This window comes from Gastrolobium bilobum, unplaced genomic scaffold (assembly GCF_033153095.1).
Source record: "Gastrolobium bilobum isolate Gb01-03AN ecotype WA unplaced genomic scaffold, APGP_CSIRO_Gbil_v1 utg51140, whole genome shotgun sequence".
NCBI classification, from domain to species: Eukaryota; Viridiplantae; Streptophyta; class Magnoliopsida; order Fabales; family Fabaceae; genus Gastrolobium; species Gastrolobium bilobum.
Window position 1 is genome coordinate 174,817 of NW_026896706.1, and position 17,691 is coordinate 192,507.

Sequence of the window (17,691 nt, forward strand, 5' to 3'; positions counted from 1 at the left end):
TAATATAATAGAGTCATTAGAGTTTAAATCCATTCCTTAATCAAGATTAGCATTTTTAAGCTTAAATGTTGCATTTTTAACCTTTCCCTTTGGTCCTACTCATGATTGTCCACACTTAACAACCTGAAAAACCAATTTTTATCAATTAAACATATAAACCCCCTTAAGAACTCATGATGGCTGAATTGTTTAGATGGTGGTGGTGGGATTTTTGTCACCATTTTTTCAAAGTTTCATGCTTACATCTTCAAATGAGCACCAATGCTTCAAGCTCCCATCTTTCTCAAGCAAGCATGCTTTCTTTCCACGAAGAATATACCTTTAAGAAAACTCAAGGTTAGAAATCAAGAACACAACACAAAAGTGGGATTTTTCAAGAAGAAAACTCAAGAAAACTTACACTAGAACTTAGGGAAGTAGGCACCAAAGTGAGGTTCTTCAAGGAGAACTCAAAGCACCAACAGCATGGCTTGAAAAAGACAAGAAAACGCTGTTGTATGGAGGGGTATGCACCACAAAATTTTGGCTTTCAAGAACAAAAATGGTATGTTCTTGAAAAGGAGGATGAGGGGAACAAGTTTTTTAAATAGTGTTTGATGATTTGATGGAGTTTTGGTGGTGGAATCTTAGAGAGAAGGTGGAGAAAATTTGAAAACTCAAACTTAGAGAGAGGGGGTCTGCTAGGGTGCTGATCAGAAATGAGGGCAAGAGTCCCTTATGTTTTTAGGGTTTATGCCATGTTATTAAGTGGCTTTCTGTCATTTAGTGACACCCGGTGTAATTTTTCTTTGAACTGTTGTCAAATTTTTACCTGAAAACCCCCAATACTCTAACTTTAAGTAATTAATATTCATTTTGTCTAATTATCACGTCCATAACTTAAAATTTCATTAGTAGATCACAGATCCACGTATAGCTGTTTAATTGCACTATAATCTTTATCGGTGTTCTTAACTGTACCCGGATTTCATAATCTTCTTAACTTTAACATTATTGGTCTAATTATGACTTGTTAGGCATATATTGGGCTTTCATTCTATTATTTCATATTTTTCCCATTCTGAGATTCTATCGGTTGCTGCTACAGCAGTACAAAATATCCGATAAAAGTGACTTTTTAGAAGTACCCCAATATGGGTATCAATCTTCACTATTTCATATACTAACCTCATTCATGATGTTTATATCATTATATTAGCTCTCCAACTCAGATTTGCTAGATTGGAGCTATTCTACAGACTGTTACTACGTCAGTAGTCAAAAATAACAGTTGAAAACTGAATTTTTTCAGAATACCCTCAATATAGGTATCAAACTTCATCAAATCTTATGATTACATAATTTATGATATTCATATCATTAGGATAGCTCTCTAACTTAAATTCACTATACTGAAGCTATTCTACAGTCTATTACTGCGTCAGCTGTCAAAAACAGCAGATGAAAATTTACCTGACTGGAATACCCTCAATATGGGTATCCAAATTCTTAGAATTTCATTCTCATTCTATTTATGACCATAAGGTCCTCATCATAACCCTCTAATTTAAAAGTCATATAATTGAGGTTATTATAGATTTAGTTGTGTCTAGCTCAAATTGAAATTTTCTCATGTTTTTCCTCCTCTTAAATGGCTTTCACGGGTGTGAGAAGAAGAAGAACAAGGTGGTATTTTGTGTCTTAAACTTGTGTTTGAATTCACTAACTTGTACTGACTTTGGTCCAAAGGGACCCACTTGGTCACTTGCTATTTTAACCTTACTTTCATGTTATTTTCTAGCCATAACTTGGTATTTCTATGTATGCATGTTTATCTCATAAACATCATAAATTAGTCTTACTAATTTATTTACAAGTTTCAGGTAAATTCTGTATTTTACCCCAAAACTTTTTGTGACTGCATTTTTTTCTTCTGAAAAGTGATTTATTTCTCTAATAATTATTTTTTCTACTCTATTATCTGAAAAGTGATTTAATTTCTAATAATTAGATTTCTGAGTTAATTATTATGTGATAAATTATGGAAAATTTTTAATTTCTTATTTTTTTGGTGTGGGTTATTATAACAGAGATGAATGAGAGCTTAATGAGTTGTAACTTGACCAAGATGACCTACTTTATGAATGAATATATCATTTATAGTATGTTGGGACTTAACAATTCACCTACTATGGAGTCTGTTTATTTGATACTTACGTCTTGCTCTATTTATTTTATGAATAATGTTGATTGTGAACTGATTTTGAGACTTATCTTGGATGTTAGGACTTGGATGAGTTTAGATTGAATCTAAAACTCTAAATATTTATTTTAGTATGTTGATCTCACAACAAATTCAAGATAATGATGATTTACTTATTTAGATTGCAAATGATGATTGAGTTTAATATCTTCTTTATTAAAATTCTTTGATTAATCCAAGTTGATTGTGTTGGACTGGATGTGAATGATTCATATTTATTTGAACAATAAACTTATCACTCTATTGGATTGTGTTGTATGGTGAACATAGAAGGAGATTTTGTATATATTAATACTATAATCTAAGAATATGTTCACATACAAGCTCAATAGGTGAAAACATGATTATTTGGTCTCATTTGGGCTGAAGTTCAATATCTTGCATTATCTCTAGAATTTTCCTAACTGAAAGTAACACTATTGAACATTCTAAATCTGATACCTGTAATATTTCAAGCAGCTTTGAATCCTTTTCTCTCAAACCAATAACCTCTTGGTGAAGAATTGTCACCTACCAGAATAAAAACTAGATGAGGTTGATGTTGAGGATGAGATTAATCCGCCTCAAATGTTGAAAATGGTCAACAAATTTAGGCCAATATGTGGGCTGATTGTTTTATGCTAACTGGTTTTGCTAACCTTTTGGATGTGGCAAATTGACAGTTTATTTGAGCCCATCAATTAACATGCTTGAAGCCCACAAAGAGAAAAGTAGGAAGCTTTTAGAAAGTAGATGATCTGCGTAATTATCTTCTTCGAGCTCGATTAGAAGTTAGAGTCCAACGGTCTATTAGACTCTTTACGGCCTAATTTTTCTTCTTCTTATTTTGAATTAGTTTATTTATCAAATAAATAAAGCTTAAACTTCTTAATTTTTATATTATATCATCCTTAATTTATATTTGGTGGGTTTCACAAAATGTTGGTAGGAGTACGTAATTGATAACTTATAAGTTTTGTATAGGTTAAGCAATAACAAATTCTTATTCGCTGTATGCCATATATATTTACCAAAACGAATAGAGATTGTCATAGTTAACTCGATATATATGGATATCTTGTTTTTTCAATTCCTCCCCCAACAATTATTATTTAACTGTTTAAAATTTTTATGACATATTGTTATTCAATTCCTCCCCCGACAATTGGCATACCTTTCTTCTCAAATTATTACTGGAATAATTTTTCTTCATGTGCTATTTTTTTATAAAAGAAATATTTGATTCTTTTCAATTCCAATTTGGGAAGGTATTATATCTTTCCCCTTTTTATTGGATGGTATCTAATCCTTTATGCGAGTTGTCATTAATGAACTGTCTACCAATTCCATTTGCACCCTCCTTCTCTTGACGTTATTATGCTAATCGATTGAACCCTAAATACCAACAAATATATGTCTTTATAAGCATGTTGGGCTGTTTTAATGCTATAGTTTGGTGATATAATTGATGCAATGCATTTTTGTAACACAAAAATATTTATGCATTTATTGCAGATAAGTTAACTGTATTTATTTTCAAAACGACATCGTTTTAGGATTGAAACATTAAAAAATTATAATTATAAAGACTATAATAACCCTTAAATAAATTAAAATTACAAAAATATCATGATTTTCGCCCCAAAATGACGTCGTATTGGATTTATTACAGATAACAGAAACTACAAGCGAACCCTTTTTGCAAAGGAATGAATGATGTTTAAGTGTAAAATATGTCGCAGGTGCCATGTGATATACTTTAACTGATATAGAGTTACTTAATATATAATTTAAATAATTAAGAGTTTTTTTATTAATAGTCTCTAATTAATTAAATTATATACATCAATATATAAATTTTGTGCATAAAAACATTATAAAATTGCATATATTAATAATAACCTCAAATAAAATATACATGCAACTAATCAATTATGCACAAATTCATATATAAATTTATAATAAAATTATCAAATTATATTTCCTAATTAATGTGGATAGATCAAGAATGTAACTTGATAGTCTATCCTAATTGGTCATACAATATGAAAAAAAAACCTATTTATTATATTTCATATGACCAATTGTAATTCATATGAGCTTCTAATATATAATTAACTAATCAAAGAGGTTATGGCCAATCTCTAATTAATTAAAGGAACATTGTAAGAACCCGCACCGCTAATTAAGGTATTTGATTAATTAATTATGCAAAAATAGGAAATGATTCCATAATTGACCCTAATAATTATTTATGAGGCTTAATAATCATAATAAGTGATTAAGAATGCTGAAAGTCACTTTTCGGAAGAAAAGTGCAGATACCGGTTCTGCTAGTCAGTATAAATGCGTACCGAAAAAGAATCCCGGAAAAATTAAAGTAAGTGCATGAAAATTACTAGAATAATATGTAGGACTTGTAAAACGAGTTTCAAGTCCAAATAATGAGAACTGGTGCTAGAAACCGGTACTGGCTTTGAAAAGTGCGTACCGGAAAGGTGCTCAGAAAAATATAAGAAAAAAATGATAAATCTTAGAAAATTATGTAGTTTCATAATCCAAAGTTTGGGATTAAAATACTAAGCATAGCAATTAAAGTTAATACTGTGTGTTAATGCTTGTGTGGCCTATATATACTCTTATTATGGGCACAAAACCCTAGACTCCTTCTTTCCTTCGTGAGTGGGATGATCAGTTTGTGAGGGAGCACTGTTCCATTGCTTTCTTCTCTAGTTCTTGACCAAAACTCAACCTTGAACCCATTTTCTTGGTTGTTTCATCATCCTAAACACTTGGTGTGAGTGAGAGACATCATTGTGGGTAAGTGAGGGTGTTCTTCAGTGGCATTCCAGCTGCTGTGTGTGAGGATTTGAGGCTGACTTTGGTTAGTTTGTTTGTGAGAGCTTGGAGTTGGTACTTTGAGCTTCAAGGTGTCATCTTTGGGGAGAAAGAACCAAACTTGTTGGTCCATTTTCGTGTCCTTGGGTGTGCTGGACTGTGGGAGCTTCTAGTGAGCTCCAAGAGCATCTCCCTTTGCTGTTTTTGAGCTATGTATGATCACCAACCTTTAACTTGAGTTTTAAGGCTTAAAAATGATACCTTGATGCATCTAATGACTAAAAGATGATAACTTGTTGTTGGGTAATGTTGAACACGCCTAGAAATGCATGTTGAGATGTTTAAAATCGGTAAAAAGGGAACCTTTTAGGGATATCTTCACGAAAATGCAGAAACTGCATTCTGTCGTGAAATATCCGGATATTTGTCGAACAGATATCCGGATATTGGATATCCGGATATGTGTTTTTAGGATATCCGGATATTGGATATCCGGATATGTGAATCTGTATATCCGGATATTACATATCCGGATATGTACAGTGAGATACCCGGATATGCAGATATGGTCCCGAGGAATATCTGGATATTCTGGGATTTCGCATAACAGTAGCTATGTTGTGTGTTCAGTAGGCTATTGGGGGTTTGTGGATCCTAGTTTGATGAAGTTGAACTTCTGTATGTATTGGTCTAAGCCAGAATCATGGGATTAAGGGCTTGTGGCTTTGTTAGAAGCTTTAAGACTTGAAAACATAATGAAAAGGCGTTGTCTTTAATTTGTATGCATGTGGTACATGTTATTGATTTATATTTGGTCCATATCAGATTGTGATCTACTGTGATTGGACTTTGAGCTTGTGGCATTGGATAGCTAGCTTAGAGGTAAGCTTTCGTGTCCTCGGTTTAGCCATGTTGTGGTTCCACCATGTCCCATGGGGATATGGTATATGCATGCTGTGTTACATGCTTTTGATGTTTTGGAAATGTTGTTGAGCTATTATATGTTAGTGCCTTGTTGATATGCATGGAGCTGTTCCACCTATATGGTAAGCCTGAGTATGTAGAACATACAAGAGGGTGAGGCTGTGGGTGAGGTGCAAGCGGTGTTCCTTGTACTACATGTAGGGAATAGACGTATTCCTAAATTTCTCTGGCCAGTAGATAGTGATTACACACATGCCATAGATATCTGTTGCACTACATAGTTTTGGAACTGATAATGATATAAATGCTTTTGAACTTATATTGCACATGTAAGTGAGCTTGGGGTGGAAGATCCTTGAGGACCCCTTGCCTTACTGAGATTTCTAGTTTAGAGATCTCACCCCACGTTTGGGGAATGCTTATTTCAGGGGTCAGGTAATGTTGAGACCTCAAGCGGTAGGAGGCCGGAGCTGAGTTAGATTGCTGTATATTATGCTGCCATGATTGGATGCTGGATTTGCATGCTGCTTTTATGCTTATAGCTTCAGTTTATGTTTTGGAGTATTATGTTGAGACTTGTTGTTTACTATGTTTATTTGGTGAGCATGGGGATTGTCCATGACACATAGTATTGTTATGTCTTGTTTATGTCTTGAGTCTTTTGGAGTTTAATAATGTATCAGGATGTTGTCCGGATTACTTGATGTAATGTCGTGATTTAGATACACACTTTATCTATATATTGAGGTATTTCAGTAGATGTCTTATTGCAATTTACATACAGGCGATATTTTATGAAATTGATTAAGTAATCAAGTTGGTAATTGATAACGACGTCATAATTGAAAAGAAAAAGAATATTCCGCATTTTTAATTAAGCACCGCTTAATACGATGTAATGTTAATATTCCGAGTATACACGGGGTGTTACAAACATGATCTTTTTACACCGATATAAGAATAATAACTCTTACACTCAATCTTAATCATTAATTTTCGTAAATATGAAGGTTGTAATTTATTGGAAAATAATAATTAATTAATAAAAGTAACCCAATTAATTACAACCGTTTGATGCAAGGAAATCAACGGTTAAAATGAGGGTAAGATATATTATTCTTATATCATTAAATTGATCCTATCCGTTAATTAAATTATACACTTGATATTGATTAATTTCTAAGCCAATATTATTACAATAACCGTAACAGTAATATTAAATATCAAAGCACTGATATTCTTCATGGTAATATTTTGTGTATAGAAAACATTAATTAATACACACAATAACAAAATAATAACAAAATCATATGAATACATAACAAAAGGCTTTGCTAATTCAATTTGCAAAAATACAAGAAAGTTATTATCGAGATCATGATTTCAAGTCTAATTTATTTTGGGTCCCTTTTGTCTAAAAAAACAAAAAACGATGCAACATATATATAATATCCACAATAGTAATAGATCTTCTCATCTATTATTTAATATTATCATAATATGTGAGATGATCCTGGCCATTCAAGGGTAAAATAAGTAGTAGTGATTTTGTCCTTCTTTATTCTAATATTTCTTCTATCTTATCTTTCATTACTATTGATTTATTCATGAATGTTTAAGTTGCATGATATGCACATATTAAATGGATTGACTTCCATAATATAATATAACAATAGTAAATGCCAATATTATGATACCATATACATACATACATACATACATATATATATATATATATATATATATATATATATATATATATATTGGTATCATAATGATATTGGTGTCAAACTTTGACATTACACACACACACATATATATATATATATGGGTTTAGCCGATGTAAAGTGACTGCACCTAAGGATTAGTGCAGTCATATAAAACTACGTCATTTTATAATGTAAAAGCATTAAATCTGAAGAATAATAACCATACAAAGATGAGAATAAATATAAAATATTAAATATGGAGAATCATAACTATACAAAGTTAGAAATAAATATAATATTTTTATTTTCTACAATTAATTTTAAACGCGAACTTCCTTTATCTCACCCAAAACGACGTAGTTTTTAGGTGACTGCACTAATGCTTATATACAGTCACATTACAAATCATTTTGCCATATATATGAGAAAAATATTTCTCAAGTTGCTTGAGATATATTTATCTCCGGCCAACCCAAAACTACGCCGTTTTCTTTATTTATTTACTTATATTTATTGATTCACCTTTGAATGGTTATGATTTCTTTTTTCTCTCTCTTCCTTTATCACAATTGATCTATCTTTGTACGGTTATGATTTAGTGGTCGGAGATAAAGTTATCTCAAGCAACTTGAGAAATGATAAGCCCATATAGGGCTTATCATTTCTTAAGCTGCCGGAGATAAAGTTATCTCGGCTGCTAAATCATAACCGTACAAAGATGGATTAATGGTGATAAAGGAAGAGAGAGAAAAGAGGAATCATAACCAGTCAAAGGTGAATCAATACATATAAGAAAATAAATAATCAAAACGACGTAGTTTTGGGGTGGTCGGAGATAAATTTATCTCAAGCAGCTTGAGAAATGTTTTTTCCACACACATATATATATAGGGAAAAATGTTTATCCTTTTAAATGACACAACTTATATCCTTTCACTCTTACAAAGAGGTGGGACCCACACCTTTATTTTTTTTGTCAATTCTCTATCCTCTTTTATCTATCTCTTTCTCTCTCTTAAAATGACACAACTTTACATCATTTAAAATGACACACACTTTACCCATATATATATGATCAACTTACATTGGTGTAAGAATAATAAGTTTTACATAAAATCGTAACCATTGATTTCCGTATATCTAACGGTTATAATTTATTGGGTCATATTAATTAATTCATTATTAATTCTCAATAAATTATAACTGTTAGATGCACGCAAATCAATGGTTAAGATTTGTTGTAAGACTTATTATTCTTACACTGATGTAAGTTGATCCTATCCCTATAGACACAACAAGTGGTAAGTCCCACTACTTGTTAAAAAAATAAAAAATTAAAAGAAGATAGCACGAATTTTTATACCTCACAACAAGAGAAAACAATCTCCAACAACATGAGAAAATGATTTCCCATATATATATATATATATATTATATATATATATATGGCTTATCGTTTCTCAAGTTGCTTGAGATAAATTTTCTGCTTTAGAAATATTTTTCTTATATATATATATATATATATATATATATATATATATATATAAGATCAGGATCATTTTACACCGGTATAAGATTAATAAGTCTTACACCACATCTCAACCATTGATTTCTGTGCATCCAACGATTATAATTTAGGAAGTTGTACGAATTATTTAATATTAAATAATCATTAATTACACTACAAATATCAACTGATTTCGTCCATCAATAGTTAAGATATAGTGTAAGACTTGTTAGTCTTACACTGGTTTAAAAAGAACCTGCCTTATATATATATATATATATATATATATATATATATATATATATTAATATTATTAACAATAATATTAAACCCGACCCGGACATCGATCCAATCAGGGTACTAGGTTACTGGGTCACTGGTCGAACCGGTTGACCCATATATATATACACATACATAAAAATATATATAAATATGAACATATAAATTTAATGATATTCTCCATATCTAAAACGAGTTAAAAAAGATTCACTGTATAAGCTCAAAAATTACTTAATCACATTTTTGTAAGTTCATGAAACACAAATAAATGAAAATGCACGCTATTACTATGTCAAATTAAACTACAACTCATAATCCCCATAAGCATACCTCTCAATAACATTCAAAAGGTCAGATGTTGTAAACTCATATTTTTCAATTTCATCTACATTGAAATGACATATGTCACATTCTCTTAATTTATTATTCATTAAATTGCTTCATTATTATAAGCTGAAATTTAATGTCATTGTAGAAGAGTATACTACTAGCAAATAAAATTACAAGAATTTTTAAAATGAGTTTTACATTTATTTTTAAAAATTTTGGTTTTTTTGATTTTATAAAAATGCATGACCTGGCCGGGCCACTGAGTCACTGATTTTGACCTGGTTTGATCAGGTCTAATGCTTGACTTAAACCGGTCCAATGACTCGGTCGGGTTTTATAACAGTGGTTATTAAACTCGCTTCAACCCGATCAGATTGACCCGAAAACCAGTGAACCGGTGACTTAACTAGTTTGAGTTAGCCAACGAACCGACTATGCTATCGACTCAGCGAGAACCTGTTTAACTCGGCCAGCTTTTTACAAAATTGATGACTCGGTTGATTTTTGTTAATCCGGTCGGGTCATGCATACTTTAAAAAAAAAATGAAACGACATCTTTTTTTAAGAACGACCAAATGCAAAATTCCTAAGATGTCGTGCATCATTTTCAATTCACATATACACATATCAATTACACACAAAAACACGAATAAACATTTATACTTAAGAAGGGTGAAATTGAAATGAAAAGTGAAAATGTTAAGTAAGTTGGATTGAAATTTGAAAGTATAAGAGACAAGGAGAAATAAATAATTTGAAATTTAAAAAGTGATATTAATTTATTTTTTAATAATAACCTATGGATAATTTTTTTTTTGAAGTAGGGAGGGCCTAAGCCCGAAAAAATAAATTACAAAGACACAAGAGTTCTATAGCTATGAAAAACAAGTGCTCATCCAGTAAACTGACCGTTCGAGGAGGAGGCTGGTTGAAAATGATGATATCTTCTTCAATGTCAAGGCCTTGTTTCGCAAACTAGTTCTCATATTTGTTTCCAGACATAATTTTGGATAATTCTGAATAGACATATATAATTATGAATTTTGCTAAACATCAAAGAAGTTAATGTTAGGATTGACATTTTTGTACATAAAATTAAACTTTTTTTTGCCTAGTGCTAACAATCATTACTGTAGTATATGAATCAAAAATTGAGATCGTTCCTCAAAGAACAGTGGTTTCAATTTCTTTTATCACTTCTATCCTAGATTTCTCGAATTTAAATTACTCAACTTTTCAAACTACAAATTAAATTACTAAAATTACAACCGTATTTGATTCAGCAAGGTAACTATAGTACGTATTCAACAATTAACAATAGTAATTAGACATTGGAATTCTTAATATCATGAATTTTCCCTGTTATTTTTACATCCCTGCACGTCACTTGCTATAACACTTTTCATAATTTCCCAAATTAAGATTCAAATCCAATTCAATCAGTCCCCTAAACTTAATTAGATTCGTATATGTCTATTTATCAACCTTCACTCCAGATTATCCCTAATCTTGGAGCTTTCAACTAGCAAAATATCACAAAATTAGATTTCTCAATCCAAGAATCATGTCAAAGAAGGTTCAAGAACCACTCCCATAGACCTTAAACGAAAAGATTTGCTAGTTGAAATACACAAATCATGCACAACAAGTGTTCTAATATAACGGGTACTCTTTAATCATTTAGAATTCCAGCAAAGAAAATGAGAAATTCATCTTAACAGTAAACACAACCAAGAAAATCATATAGGAGAAAGGTAGCATGTTCATTTCTCACCAAGTCTAAAATCATAAAGTAAAGTTGAGAATTACATACCTGAGACTTCGAATTACTAAGTTCAGAAGAGAAAATGCTTAAAGGAAGAAGGTTGGGATCTCAAAATACACAAGAAAATCTGATCTTCTTGAATCCCTTCAAAAGTTTCTTCTTTTCTTGTACTTGTGTCCAAGAGAACTAAAAACTAAGAATTAAAAAACTGATACTTCTATAAAACTGGAAAAATGTAAAACTAGGGCGGTGTATTGGGTGAGAAAAAAAGTCTTATAGATTTTAAAAGACTATATAGAATTATAGTGATTTTAAAGACCTTTTTAAAAGTCATTTTTTGCAATTAAGATTTTATAAGATTGAATTTTAAAGGATTTCAATAGAATTTATAAGATTTGAAAAGACAATATGGATTTATAAGATTTTAAAAAATAATATGAATTTTAACAAACATTCAAAATCACAAGAGTCAATAAAAAAATAACAAAGAAAATCAATGATATTAATAAAAAAATCTAAAACCTAATACAATTTTCTTAATCATTAATTTGATCTAACTTGATGACTTACTCAGCAGTAGCTCTTCACATATTTATACTAGTCCTCCATACATTAACATCTTCTCATTCCTACTCATGGGTTTAACCAATGGGATGAAAATTATCTTATTCATTTAGTATCAGAACTATGCATATATGATTGTAAGATCCACAATTTTTTATTTATTAAAATAATTAAAAAATTTCATATAGAACCTAAAGTTCATGATAAAATTTCGCTTCAAATTTTTTGCAATTGATCTTGAAAACCTTATGGATTTTGTTCTACATGATGAGAGATTTCTAACCATGTATCATATGCATCTTTTCATTGAGTATTCTAAGAAAATTTTGAATATCAATTTCTGGGTTTTATTACATGGAAGTTTAGAAAATTTCTCAAATTATTTTTAATTGATATATTAAAACCTTAAATTGCTTTGGGGTTTTTGAAAAACAAGTTGTTAATGATCTATTGACACAAAAGTTGTTTGAAATCGTTTCCTATAGCGAAGGAATTTCATTCATGAATGTATTGTTATGAAACATAGGGTTCATATTATGAAAGTTTCAATCTTTCTTTAAATCGATCTTGTTTCATTGATGTAAAACGAAAATTGGTTGGGAGTTTTTGTTTCCCTATTATTTTTCCACTATTTTATGTTATTTTTAATACAAAAATCTCACTTTTTGTGCCAAGAAAAATCACGACCAATAGTTTGAAAAATCATTTTTTAAGCTTCCAAAAGTTCTCAAAAATCACTAAAAAATTTGCTATTTTTTAGATGAATTAGATTAGAATCTTGTTGGGTTGTTTTGTGATGAAAATGGCTAAAAAATATGCTCTTTTTGATCTTTGACAAAGCTCTCATTTCGGATCCTCGTTTCAAGGGGGTTGACCCACCAAAAGAAGATGAAGACACTGTAATAGAGAAATCTCAAGAAATTCTAGGGTTAGGGTGGGATTGTGAGAGGGTCCTATTTATATTTCTCACTAAAAAGTCTCACGAAATCCACACCAATAGAAAATCCACTAAAATCGTCAGATTTTTGAATACCACAAGATTATTTTTCCTTTGTTTAACATCCCGATTGAATACTACTAGATTTGGATGGACTCTAAAATAATTTTTAAAATCTTAATCTAATACCATGTGGGTTTTTTTCAATCCTTTTAAATCCTAATTGAATACCAATGGATTTTTTAGTCCAAAAACAATCCATTAAAATCTTTTAAAATCTCAATCTAATATATACCCCTAAGGCTTTGTTTGAGAGTTTTCAGGAGAAGAGAAGTAAGGGGATCAAAGGGGGAGAGAGGGGAAGGAAAGTGAAGGGTATTCTCTTCCCTTGTTTGAGAGTTAAAAAAATAGTAAGGGAGGAAAATAGAGTTAATGAGATATTTTTACCATTTTACCCCATTTCTAAAATAAATATAATTATTATATTTTACAAATTAAATTATATTTAAAATTTCTAACAAATTATTTATGTACTTTTCACAATACTAAAAAAGAGCATATTTTCGACGAAATTTCTACGTTGCAAACAATGAAATTTTCGTCACAAAATTATTTTTTCGTCAGAACACTTTTCGTTTAAAAGCGATGAAATTTTTACGGAAATATTTTCTGTCAAATTTTTTTGACAGAAATGTGTTTTGTTGAAAATTTCGATGGAAATGTGTTTTATCAAAAAACTTGACGGAAATATTTTGCGTTGAAAATTTGCGATAGAAAATTTTTTTGTCAAAAATTTTAACGAATATGTTTCTATCGAAAACTTTCGACAAAATTTAAATTCTGTAAAGAATTTTGATGAAATTTTTTTCCGTCAAAAATTTTCCATGGAAATGTGTTTTGTGTAAAATTTTGATGGAAATAGTTTTTCTCAAATTTTTTGATGAACATGTTTTTTTTTTTTTGAAATATTTTGACGAAATTTAGATGCCATAAAGAATTTTGACAAAAAAAAAATTCGTCAAAAGTTTTACAGAAACGTTTTTAGTCACAAATTTTGAAGGAAATATTTTTCGTTTTTGCGGAAAATTTTGATGGAATTGTTTTTTGTAAAAAAATTTGACGTAATTGTTTCGTCAAAATTTTGGACGAAAATATTTTCGTTGAAAGTTTTGATGAAAGTTAGATTCTATCAATAATTTTGACTGAACTTTTTTCGTAAAAAATACCTCAAACTTGCCTCTATGTGCTCAAGTAGATATCCAAGTCTCAAGTGCTTATCAGCTGATTTTCCTTTTTACCATTTGAGTTCATCGTTAAGCAATGTAGTGGTTTTACAATTCAATTCTCCATTTATCACCTTACATGTCAACTCTTAACATCAATCAGCTATACTGTCACAAAGTATCAATACCAACCAGCAATCTAGTCCAAAGACACTTGGACTGAGCAAGTCTTCAATTAAACAAACATCACACTATGTTACAATGCACACCAAGTAGTCATTATACACACTCATATCAGCTGTATGAGCGTATGACATCACTTGTATGAGCGTAGCTAACTCATTTCGGGTATATTTGTGTGCAATTATCATGGCTCTTCAAAGGAGGACCCGTCGGGTAGTTGAGGATCCAACACCGGATCCCGTAGCAACTGCTCTAGCAGCTCTTCAGCAGACCTTGAATACTGCCAAGGAAGCTGAGCTACAGAGGTTTGCTGAGGCCAGAGAGTGAGATATGGAGCGCATGAGGAAGACCAGTGAGGATCTCATGGCTCATAACAGATTGGCGAACGTGGAGATGATGATACTATTATTGGCTGAGGTTCGAGCAGGACCTCCACCACCTCCACCACCTCCACCACCACCACCACCACAAAAAGACATACATGAGTATTATAGGACCCAAGGCAAGGATACTGCAGGCAAGAGTCTCCATGGGAAGACTACTCCCTGGAATAGGAAGAGCAAGGGCTTGCATGTGAAGAAAAACATAAACAAGTCTAAGAGAAATGGGATCTTTAAGAAGAAAAATGGAAGAGTTGGGAATGAGAAGACTCCTACTTGTGCTAAGTGTTGGAGGTCTCATTATGGTGTCTGCCGGATTAGGCGGAATGTATGCTACAGTTGTGGTCAAGAAGGACAGTTTTCTAAAGAGTGCCCCAGGAAAAGATGGCAGATTATGGCTATCCAGGCAGTTCCTATCCAGACTGTTCCGACTCTGATGGTCATTGAGGAGTCTCTAGTACCCACTAGTGCCAGAGTGTATGCAGTCACTCAGCAGGAGGCCAAAAGGTCGCCTAATTTGATCAGAGGTACCATTCTTATCAGAGGATATGTTTTTATGCTATGTTTGATTCAGGAGCTACCCACTCCTTCATATTGGGATTTGTTGCTAATGGGTTGCATTTGCCCATTCATGAGTTCACGCATCCCATGGTAGTTAAGAATGCCACCGGAGATAGTGTTTCTACTTCTTCGAAGTGCAAAGAAGTCAGATTCATATTTGAGAAAGAAGAGTATATGGTGGATTTGATAGTGCTTGAGGGCATGAATCTACACATTATTCTGGGCATGGATTGGTTGGTCCGATATGGTGTGTGCTTGATTATTGTAGCAGAAGGATTTTCTTTTCTGCAAAAGGAGAGAAGTCGAACAGGTTGTACTTGTCTGTACTGCAATTAAAGAAGACTCTGAATGAGGGAGATGCGGGATACATTATTTTGTGAGGATTAGTAGAGTCTCCAAGGAACCAACTGCGAAAATTCCCGTAGAGTGTGAATTTGATGACGTGTTTCCAGAAGAAATTCCTCTGTTTCCTCCAGAGAGGGAGATTGAATTCTCCATTGATTTATTGCCTGGTGTGGAGCCTATCTCCTTGGCTCCTAACCGGATGTCACCTATAGAGCTTGCAGAGTTGAAAAAGCAGATTGAAGAATTATCCTGTAAGAAGTTCATTAGACCGAGTGTATCTCCTTGGGGTGCACCAGTCATCTTTGTGAAGAAGAAGGATGGGACTATGAGGTTGTGCATGGATTACCGGCAATTAAACAAGGTAACAGTGAAGAACAAGTACCCCCTACCCTGCATTGATGATTTGTTGGATCAGCTTAGGAGTGCTTCAGTGTTCTCGAAGATTGATTTCCGTTCCAGATATTACCATATCCGAGTAAAAGCAGAGGATATTCCAAAGACGGCTTTCCGATCTAGATATGGGCACCATGAGTATTTAGTGATTCCATTTGGGCTTACTAATGCCCCGACTGTTTTCATGAGTTATATGAACTGGATCTTCAAACCACATCTAGATCAGTTTGTAGTGGTATTTATTGATGATATTCTGATATATTCCAAGAGTAGAGAAGAACACACAGAGCATTTAAGGGTAGTCTTGCAAATTTTGAGGGAGCATCAGTTATATGCCAAACCATCTAAGTGTGAGTTTTGGTTGCATGAGATTCAGTTTCTTGGTCACATCATTTCATCTGCAGGAGTGGCTGTTGATCCGAGTAAAATAGAAGCGGTGTTGGATTGGGAGAGACCCAAGAATGTTACTGAAGTCTGGAATTTTCTGGGTTTAGCAGGATACTACAGGCAATTTATTAATGGATTCTCAAGAATTGCCTTGCCATTGACTAGATTAACCCGAAAGGGGTTGCCATTTGCATGGGCCCTTGGGTGTGATGTGAGCTTTCAAGAATTGAAGGATAAGTTGACTACCGCACCAGTTTTGATTCTTCCTGACCCGAAAGAGAGATTTGAGATCTATTGTGATGAATCCAAGTATGGATTAGGGTGTGTGTTGATGCAAGAGCGAAAGGTAGTGGCCTATGCTTCTAGATAGTTGAGACCTCATGAAGAGAACTACCCTACTCATGATCTTGAGTTAGCGGCTGCGGTTTTTGCCTTGAAGATATGGCGACATTTCTTGTATGGTGCTACTTTCACAGTTTATAGTGGTCACAAAAGCTTGAAGTACTTGTTCGATCAGAAAGAGCTTAATATGAGGCAAAGAGATGGATGGAATTTCTGAAGGATTATGAGTTTGACCTTCGGTATCACCCTGAAAAGGCCAATGTGGTGGCTGATGCCTTGAGCAGGAAGACTACGAGTGTGTTTAGTATGATGATTGTAGAGTATGAATTGATTGAGAAGTTCAGGGATTTGAGAATTCCCGTGACACCACTTGAGACTTCATATTTTATGACTACAGTTGAAGTCCAAAATTCACTTGTGGAAATAGTTAAAGCGGCCCAATTGCTCGATAAAGGAATTCAAGGAATGAAAGAGCAATATTTTGTATTCACAGATACTTCTAATGTAAAGCACTACAAGGACCAGCTGATAGTTCCGAAAGGGCCAATGGTAGAAGAAGTGATGACTGAGGCTCATATGGGCAAGTACACCATCCATCCAGGTGCTACCAAGATGTACCAAGACTTGAAGCGAAATTTCTGATGGTCTGGGATGAAGAGAGATATAGCTCAGTTTGTGAGCAAGTGCCTTGTTTGTCAAAAGGTGAAGATTGAGCATCAAAAACCTTCTGGCTTATTACAACCATTAGAGATTCTAGAGTGGAAATGGGCGAGCATATCCATGGACTTTGTTGTTGGATTGCC

At 32.6% G+C, this 17,691-nt stretch overlaps 1 protein-coding gene across 1 annotated transcript; it reads left to right on the top strand.

Annotated features, from left to right (window-relative positions):
- Positions 1–14,810: 14,810 nt before the first annotated feature.
- On the top strand, positions 14,811–16,916 carry LOC133301548 (uncharacterized). The gene is made up of 4 exons (XM_061501192.1): positions 14,811–15,387; positions 15,435–15,731; positions 15,874–16,040; positions 16,182–16,916. Exons 1-4 carry the CDS (start codon positions 14,811–14,813, stop codon positions 16,914–16,916), a joined length of 1,776 nt encoding a protein of 591 aa, XP_061357176.1.
- The last annotated feature ends 775 nt before the right edge of the window (positions 16,917–17,691 follow it).